General features: G+C 46.4%; 1 protein-coding gene across 1 annotated transcript in view; it reads left to right on the top strand.

Moving 5' to 3' along the window:
• Nucleotides 1–284: 284 nt before the first annotated feature.
• The window catches only part of Pitpnb (phosphatidylinositol transfer protein beta), a 55591-nt gene continuing 45981 nt past the window's right edge, over nt 285–9894 (top strand). The window contains exons 1-3 of the mRNA XM_090320388.1: nt 285–361; nt 6211–6241; nt 9518–9663. Coding sequence (XP_090176514.1) covers nt 342–361; nt 6211–6241; nt 9518–9663 — 197 coding nt within the window. The 5' untranslated portion in view covers nt 285–341. The remainder of the gene's footprint in view (nt 362–6210; nt 6242–9517; nt 9664–9894) is intronic.

Here is a 9894-nt window from a genome sequence, read left to right as displayed (position 1 = left end):
GGCTGAGGCTGGAGGGCGGAGCCGCCGGAAGACACAGAGCGTGCGCGCCGGGTCTGCGCAGCCGCAGTACCAGCCTCTAGAGCTTCCCGCGGACCGCGCAGCCGCACTGGAGACCTCGTGAGCCGAGATGGGGCGTGGAAGTAGGCGGAGCTATCTTTCACGGAGCGCTGACGTGACGGACGGCAGCGGAAGGGTGTGGATGCGCAGGCGCCGTGGCGGCTCGGAAGGTAAGAAGGCGAGGTCGCGCATGCGCTGTGAGAGGTGGTGGCAGCGGCGGTGGTGGCGGCGGCGGCGGCGGCGGCGGCAGCGGCAGCTGTAGCTGTGAGGGGGGTTCCGGGAAGATGGTGCTGATTAAAGAATTGTAAGTGTATCGGTGGGCCCGAGCAACGATCTGGGACGGCGGTGGTGGGCGGCTCGTGGATCCAGACGTAGGGGAATATTCCTAAAACGGAGAGGGCGCGGGGCCGGCCGCTCCCTGCGAGCGAGCGCCCTTCTCCCCACCGGCACAAACCCCCTGCCCACTCGAGGCCCGAGCTCGGCCCTCCCCCGCATCCTTAGGCGTTGCCGTGGCAACACGGCCGCGTACACCCCCTCCCCGCGCGACGCGGGCCCGGGCTCCCGGCCCTTCGCTGGTGGATCGGAAAGGCGCGGCCGGGAGTTTCCGCTGGGACCCGCCTTTCCCCAGCCCCCCTCCCCGGTTCTGGTCTGGGCACACCCCGGGGCCCAGGCCTGGGTCTGGGCTGGCGCGGCGCGCCGGAGCACGGGAGACCCGGCCATGCGGCTGTGCTCGGTCTCCCCCCTGGGAGGTGGGCTCGCCCGGTACCGGCGGCGCAGGTGTCCTGAAGTCCCCGTTGAAGCCGGGAGTGGCGAAGAGCCGCGGGCACCCGGCCGCTCTCTCGCTTTGACAAGCAGAGCGAGGTAGCTTCCTGTGCTCAATCTCGGCTCCTGAATGTCCAAAGCGGGGCGATGCGTCGGGCCCCTCCTACTTGACGGGGTTGAGACCTGGCGGGACAAGTGGGCCCGAGGCGCAGACACCGGGCGCGCGGCCGGCCCGCCAGCCCGATGGGATTCGGGAAAGTTGTGGCTTGAACACGATAGGAAATCTGGGTGGCAGCGTGTGTCCGGGCACTCACCTAGGTGGTTCCTTTCCTCACCGGCCCTTGGACAGTTAGAGATTTCTAGGATGGCCCGTTCTTTTGTTGAGGTTTTTTTTTTTACTCAGTATTCCTTCGTAAATGCCTTTTCCAAATTTACTTATATACTTTTTTTTGTTTGTTTGTTTGCTAGTATCGGGGTTTGAATGCAGGGCCCAGGTCACTGTCCTGAGCTGTATCTTTTCAAGTCTGGCTCTCTTCCACAGTTCCACTTTCAGCTATTTGGTGGTTATTTGAAGCAAAAGACCACAGACTTTCCTGTATAGGCTGGCTTTGAACCACAATCCTCAGATCTCATGCCTTCTTGAGTAACTAGGATTACAGTCGTGAGCCACCAGTATGCCTGCCTGGCTTTTCAAATCCTTAAACATCCAAAAACAATTAAAAAGAAAAGAGTAAGATCTCCAGACACCTTATTTTTAGTGTGATTGCTAAACGATTTACTTACGTATTTATTTTGGTTGTCTGCAGGGCTTGAACTCTGGGCCTGGGTGCTGTCTGTGATCTCTTCAGCTCAAGGCTAGAGCTGATGGTTAATTGGAGATAAGAATCTCATGGCCGGGGTGGCTTTGAACCATGATCCTCAGATCTCAGCCTCCTGAGTAGCTAAGGATTATGGCGTGAGCCACCTGTGCCCACCTGCTAAATCCTTTAAAACTTATCCGTTCTCTGCTTCAAACCTTCCAAAGACTGTCTCCTGAGAATGAAAGCCGGAAATGATTACAACCTCCTACATTATAATAGGCCCTACACTATTTTCTTTTTTGCTCTGGCACTGATGCCATTTCCTACCTTTTCCTGGCCCACTAGGCCCGATGATGGAATTCCTTGCCAGTTCTCTGCTGACCTGCAGATAATTCCAGCTTAGATCTTTGCTGCTTGCATCACTTCTTCCTTCTGACTCAGGTGCCTTAGCTGGATAATTCACTTCCTTCCAGGTTTTTGGTCCAGTGTCAGCCTCCAGGAAGGAATTTCTGTTCTCTTCATGTGATCTCCAGTGTCCCTTTTGTGTGCATTCCTATTTACAGCTTTTACTTTTTACTGCATATGGCAGGTTTATAATTAAAACTCACTTGTACCACTAAACTTTCCATTTATATAATTTTCTTTCCTCTTGATTTGGTTATAAAAGTGTATCTATGGGGCCAGGAGTGTAGCCTAGTGGTAGTATGCTCTCCTAGCAGGCATGAAGCCCTGGGTTCAATTCCCCAGTTTCCATACATAGAAAAAGCCGAAAATGATGCTGTGGCTCAAGTGGCAGAGCGATAGCCTTGAGCAAAACGTGTCCAAGGACAATGCCCAGGCCCTTGAGTTCAAGCCCCAGGACTGGCAGGAAAAAAATATCTATGATTAGTTGCTCTCTTATTATTCTAATATGCATCCAGTATAGGTAGTGGCAGATAACAAACCAGAAGGGAATATGAGACCAAAGGAAATTGACTTGCCCCACATCATTGCACATTAGATAATCTGGTCATTTTTCTTTGATTAGAATTACTCCCTCCCTTCAAAATGTGGCTTAAGTGTTCAGTAGATAGTGTTAGTAGGTGAATGGTAGCAAGCGATCACAGGGGAAAATACTTTCCTTTGGAAATTTGCACACTTTCCCCAAACCTTTTGCACTAAGATAACAAAGGTTGAAATATATCCAGAGTAATTATTATTTTTTAAAGACCTTACATTAAACCTTGATGGTTATGCCTCATGTATATCTCTAGATTTCTGTCCCCCTGAAAATTAAAAGTTTTTTTATTCTTAAAGATTGAGGTTATCTAATTGTTGGCAATATCTAGAACAGGAACTGTTCTAGCTCAGTGCTCTATGTGCGTGTGTGCGTGTGTGCGTGCGCACGCGTACTGAGGAGCTTGGATTCTGGGCCAGGGTGTTGTCCCAGCTCAGGGCTACCACCCCACCCCTTGAGCCACAATACCACTTCAGTTTTCTAGTGGTTAATTGGAGATGAGTCTCAAGGTCAGGGCCGGGAGTTTGGCCTACTGGTTGAGTGCTTGCCTAGCATGCACGAAAACCAGGGTCCATTCATCGGTACCACATACATAGAAAAAAGTCAAAAATGGTGCTAAGGCTCAAGAGGTAGAGCTCTAGCCTTGGGAAGTCCAAGGACAGTGCTCAGGCCCTGAGTTCAAGCCCAGGACTGGCAAAAAAAAAAAAAAAAGTCTCAAGGTCTTTAGTGCCCAGGCTGGCTTTGAACTGTGGTCCTCAGATCTCAGCCTCCTGAGTAACTGTAATTACAGGCATGAGCCACTTTGCCCGGCTTTAGCTCAGTGCTTTTGAATGGAACAAAAGCAAAACAAATCTCCAAACAGCAATCTAATGTTGCTTTTGCTTAGAAGCAGTAGATAGGACATTCTTGTCTGAAGATGTTGATAAACAAAACACTTTGCCAGATGTTTGTTGTCTTGCAAAATGCTATTTTTAATTAAGTTAAAAGGTTAAAATGACTTAGCATGTGGGCAGATTCTGGTTCCCTCCCAGTTAGTATTTAAGCAATCCATGAAATTGCCCCTGGGGTAAAGTCCTGGTTTTAAAGAATTCATTGATGGCTAAGTACCTGCCTTGCAAGTGCCCTGTCCTGAGTTTGAACAGCGAGAACCACCAAGAAAAAAAAAAGGCACTGGTTCCATTTATAAAAGGAGTTCCAGAAAGAATTTCAAAGAAGTTTGTCAGTCTTTAAAAGTCTTCGACTAATAATGGGACATTAACACCTGTCTGTTCCTTTTCCCATCTACTTTTTGGTAAGCAAAGTCTTGAAGCAGTTCCTGGAGCCATAGTTCTGATGTCTTAGTCACTTGTTTATGAAGCAAGGTATTTACACAGTAGTGGTAAGCAAAAGTGGGGGCCTGGGTTTGTGAACCACCAGGGAGGACTTTCTTCCCTGCACTCCATACCTTCTCTCCAGCTCACATCTTGGTTGGAGTTGTTTCTTAACCTCCCTTTGAAGTCTCAGACTTCTTTCCTCGGCGTTCTTAGCCTCCTACAGATGACTTGTTCAGGTCTGCTGTAGTTATGTCATCTGTGCCTTAGAACAACTTCCCAGGATTTCCCATAGCCCAATTAATGAAAATTCCTACCATGGGGTTTCAGGCCAACCCCCAGTCCTGGCCCTTTCTGTCCTCCCCTCCTCCAGTGTGTCCTGTTTACTGAGAGCATGAGCCAGGCGGCATGTGCCCCGAGGGGACCGCTCTGCGATGCCATGCGGGGATTTAGTCATGGAGGCACACACAAGTTTGTTCTTGATGAGAATTGAAATTAGTAACTGCTGGCTTTGAGAATGTTCCTGGCTCTTAGGCAAAGGGAGAAGTAGGAGTGTGTTTGGTACACAGGAAGGTTAGAGGAATGTGAAAGTTTAGGCAGGGCTGTTTGCTGGGTTTTCCTCCAGAATATGGAGAGAAGATCTGGAAGATGCCTTGGGAGTGCTAGAATGCTGTTCTTGGGTTATTTATATTCCTAAACTTTTTATAAAAGAGACTTGGCCAAGAATGTCTGGGCTTAAAAGATTGCCACTACTAATAAATATAAACAACTAAGCACAATTGAAGAGAAATCAGGATAAGTGAAAGTGAGAATTTTCTACAAAATGGTAACAAATATGACTTGGGGTCTGGAAATTTCTATCCAAAAGTCCCCATTGTTGTGAGATAGAGTGGTAAATAGGGATGGTCTTGGTTTGATGGATTTTTGGTAGGAAAAAAAAACAAGGAATCTGGAGATAAAATGGAATGCTTCGTAATGTATTTTTAAATTCTTTAGTACTATGTTGTAGGTAAAATGAAACTCTAAAGATTTAGGTGTATTCAGTAACAAACTCTTATGTTGACTCTGTTCAGGAAGAGATTGTTGTATTTATAGAATTCCATGTAGTTTTGTGTGTGGGGGGGTTTGTTTGTTTGTTTTGCCAGTCTTAGGGCTTGAACTGAGCTTTTTTCCTTAAGGCTGGCATTCTGCCACTCGAGTCACAGTGCCTCTTCTGGCTTTTTGGTGAGTAATCGATGGTAAGAGTCTCACAGACCTTCTTGCCTGGTAGTATTTAGATATGCAAACTTAAGATCTCAGGCTTATGAGTAGCTAGGATTGATTACAGGCATGACCCATGGTACCCTGTGGGTAGTTTTCCCAGTAAAGGTCCTTTTTTCCTTATTAATGCTAAAGAATCCTTGGATAGCTGTGGAATTTTTCTCCTCTTTTCTTTTTCTAATCCTGGAGCTTGAATTCAGGGACTGGGCACTGTCCCTGAGCTTGAGCACTGTGCCACTTCTGACTTGGTCTGTTTTATGTGGTACTGAGGAATTAAACCTAGGGCTTCATGCAGAGCTAGGCAAACACTCTACCATTAAATCATATTCCCAGCCCTGTGCAAGTTTTTTTTTTTTCTCTCCCTAGTCCTGGGCTTGAACTCAGAGCCTGAGCACTGTCCTTGGGCCTTCTCAAGGCCTAGTGCTCTACCACTTGAGCCATAGCTCCACTTGTGGCTTTTTCTATGTATGTGGTACCAAGGAATCAAACCCGGGTCTTCATGCATGCTAGGCAAGCTCTCTTACCACTAGGCCAAACACCCGGCCCTGTGCAAGTTTCTTGAAGCATTCATTCTTGAAAATCAACATGCATGTTCCCTGAGGTATCCTGTGAAAGCAAGCTGCATGGCATATAGATCAGGAGTGAACATTGCTGAGATGACACAAGGACATCCTGACCAAGAATATACTTGGTACCCTCAATTTCAGTGGGTTTTTCCGTTTCCTTACCGTTCCCAGGAATTGCTGCAATTGTGCTTTTGGGTCGAGGTACAGTACACACCATGTAGTGCACCAAATAATACTCTTGGTACTAAATATCATTGCCATCTAAAGAATGGTATTATTGTTTGTACAGATACAAAACACTTGTTTAAGGTCAGTCAAAGACTGTCTTCCAGAAAAGATAATTCCTGTGTTTTTAATTTGAGAGTCCTATTAAGGGTGTCTCTGGATTTAAAGCCTTCAGTGCAGGTACCTGTTTGAAAGCATTTTCCCATGTAACGGATGTCCTTTTGTCTTTTTAGCCGTGTGGTTTTGCCGTGTTCTGTTCAAGAGGTAAGTACTCTCTTCTGTCATTTTATGGGTAAAAGGCATTTTGATGCATTTGTCATAGCATTTGTAGACTACCTTTACATAATTACTGCTCCCTCCTCCCCACTTTGTTTTCTTTCTGTTTTGGGTGATATGCTGGGGATCATTGCTGGGCAAGTTATACTCCATGCTCCATCTCAGCCCTCATTGACCTTTTCACGATGGGAACGGTGACCCATGCTAGGTAGTCAGTTGTGAGCAAATTTCTTGTGCTGCCTTACGTTGGAACAACATAGTGTCATTACCAGTGCAGGAATGCTCTTCCCGAAGCATCCACATAGGCACTTTGCAAGTGAGGTGCCCCCTGCCTGGAGAAGCAGCCTCTTCACTCACTATAAACAGCTTTCCCCAGACCTGCTTTCCTTTAATATTTGGTTGTGGACCGCAGCCCATTCCCATTGAGAATGAAGCCTGCCCTGTGGGCAACCCTTTGGGGTTTGTATTGCTTTCCCTACCCCCCCCCCCAATACCTTTTGTTCCTTTTTTTTTTTTTTTTTTTTTTTGCCAGTCCTGGGCTTGAGCTCAGGGCCTGAGCACTGTCCTTGGACTTTCTCAAGCCTAGAGCTCTACCACTTGAGCCTCAGCACCACTTCCAGCTTTTTTTTCTATGTATGTGGTACCAAGGAATTGAACCTGGGTCTTCATGTATGCTAGGAAAGCACTCTTTTGTTCCATTTTGAAAGGGCACGAGGTTAGATAACCTGACCTTGTAGATTTTTCACCAGCTCCTCTTGTTAGGGCATCTATTGTAGCTGGTGCTCAGGCCTGAATTGTGGTCTGACTTTAAGAGCTCCTTGTCTTTGATTTTGCATTGATACAAGAGCATTTCAGCTATGGAGAAAGTCTGGCCTGCAGTTGCCGCTACCTGTAGGATAGCCAGAAATGAAGATAAGAGCAAGAAAGCTGTCTGAGAGGCCAAGATGTGTGTAACAAAGTTCATGAACCCCTCTGGGCTTTTCTGAACTTGCACACGGTTCCTACTTACTCATTTGTCTGGTCTCCCAGAGCTGACTGTAGATTAGAAGCATCGAATTGGAACTGGGACAAAACGAACTGATAACCAAAGAAGTGACAGCTGACAGAAAACAAAACAAAACAAAAAACAAGTACAGGAAGCAAAGAGTAGCTGTCTGGCACTGGTGCCTGTAGATATGAGCCTAGCTATAGGTTTTCCAGGCAAGCCAGGCACCTCTGCTTTGTTTGCACAATTGATTGTTCCAACTCACATGTGGAACTTGACTGTTAAATTGTTCATCCTACCCCCCCTCTGGTTTTCTGGTTTCAGCTGGCTGAATCAACTTGTTGAAATTTGTGAGTCTTGGTATTTGTCACCCACCATAATCTTCCCAAGCTTTGTTACAGTCAGATGTAATGAGCATGCCCCCTCTCTGTTGAAAGTACTCTTCACATGAGAACAGAGTGAAAGCCAGCCACAAGGGATGGGTTCATTCATCTTTGCTTTGGGCCTAGTTGTTTGGTGCTGGCTGTGTGGGTTTTGGTTACTATGTTCCCAGTCGGGACCACATGTACCTTCTAACTTGGAGACATTGTAATCCCACTTTACATCTTTCAAATAGACCATGTGGAAAGGCTTTAGCATTGTGGTCCTTTCCTGGTGAAGTCTAAAGTCCCTGCAGACATTTATTTTTGGAACACTTAAGGAATGCGTTTGGGTCCAGCTGCCTAAGCCTTTCCAAATGAGTAAGATTGTATTTTAAAATTAAGTGTGCCTGTGTGCTAGTGTGCCTGTGTGTTAGCACTAGCATCCTCTCTCTAGCAGCTTTTTAGATAAGATTGCTTCCTGGTGGTACAATAACCCTTTGCTATTTCTCTCCAGTGAAATGGGTGCATTCTTAGAAGTCGATTTTCATACCTTTGAGACTTTTTTTTTTGCCAGTCCTGGGCTTGAGCTCCAGGGCCTGAGCACTGTCCTTGGACTTTCTCAAGGCTAGCACTCTACCACTTGAGCCTCAGCACCACTTCCGGCTTTTTGCTGTGTATGTGGGGTACCAAGGAATCGAACCTGGGTCTTCGTGCATGCTAGGCAAGCACTCTACCAGTAGGCCAAACTCCCAGCGATTTTTATACCTTTGAAAATATGCTTTCAAAGACCATTGTCTTCACAAGAAGAGGTTTGTTTAGTGATACTGGAAGAGATTGGAGACAGTGCCCTGGGGTGAGCTAGGGTAGGCCAGTAGGAACTGCTTTTGAGCTCACAGCAGAAAAGTCCATCCACTGTGTCCTGCCTTTTATGGCAATACTTGTAGTTATAATTCTGCACAAACAGTTTTTGTTTACCAGAGAACTTAGAGTTCTGGTCCTGGGTATCCAGTTGGGTTTCTGTTCAGCTGAAGGACAACCACATCATCATGTCATACATAAGTGGCAAGAAAAAGTCCTGCTAAATGTAAACTGTCACCCTGCTTTAGGCTTCAGGTTTTTACTGCATATTCTATTTGTCCTCTTTACTGCTGAGAACAGTTTTCCCGTGGTTGGCTATAATGGACAGTGATGACAGGTTTGTGAAGTCAGATGGGACAGAGTGGTAGAAATGCTTCAAAGTACAAATGTAGATTGTCTAAGAGTTGAACCACATGTCATATAAATTTTCTTGATAAGTGGATTGCATATAAAAGCAACAAAATTCAATATTGATTGTTTTGAATAAGGGAAATCCTATATAAGCTACACATAGCTATTTAGTACTATATAGACATCCATTGCTTATCTTTTAAAGTGTTTGGATTTGAGTCATGTTTTCCCATAAAGCATGGGCAGAGCAGTCTGGATTCACTTCTTTTTTTGGGGGGGGAGCACTTCAGCTCGAGGCTGCCGCCCTACCCTTGAGCCAAGCCCCACTCCTCATTTTCTAGAGGTTAATTGGAGATAAGAGTCTCAGGTCCTTTTGTACCCAGGCTGGCTTTGAACTGTGATCCTCAGACCTCAGCCTTCTGAGTAGCTAGGATTACAGGCATGAGCCACCACGCCCAGCTTTTTTTTGGCTAAGGCTTGAACTCATCCTTGGGTTTCCTCAAGGCTAGCACTCTTCCACTTGAGCCACAGCACCACTTTTGGGTTTTTTTTGTGTGTATGGTACCGAGGAATCAAACCGAGGCCTTCGTGCATGCTAGGCAAGCACTCTACCATTAGGCCACGTTCCCAGCTCCATGGGATTCTAACTTAGGCTGTTGGCAGATCTTGCTGTTTCATTGAAGTTCTTTGCCCTTTGTTGGCTTCCAGTATCAGGTTGGACAACTCTACTCGGTTGCGGAAGCTAGTAAGAATGAGACCGGTGGTGGAGAAGGAATAGAGGTCTTAAAGAACGAACCTTACGAGAAGGATGGAGAAAAGGGACAGTACACACACAAAATCTATCACCTAAAGAGGTAAGTGTGGCAGTTCCGCCATAACCCAGCTTGTTTATGAGCCTGTGAGGATACGTGTGTACTTCATTGTCATTGTGTGTTGCACTTCCTTACTAAGAAGACCCTCCCCATTGATATTTACAAATGTGTCTATGATACAAGGCCTAGTGCTGTAAAATAGAAATTCAGCCCATCAAATGTCACAGAGAGCAACACTAAGCACAGGTCCATCGGCCATCCCGGTTTGCTGCA

The sequence above is a fragment of the Megascapheus bottae genome, chromosome 28 (assembly GCF_031878675.1).
Source record: "Megascapheus bottae isolate mThoBot1 chromosome 28, mThoBot2.hap1, whole genome shotgun sequence".
NCBI classification, from domain to species: Eukaryota; Metazoa; Chordata; class Mammalia; order Rodentia; family Geomyidae; genus Megascapheus; species Megascapheus bottae.
Note: the sequence above shows the minus strand (reverse complement) of the source record. Positions and strands in the feature narration are given on the sequence as shown.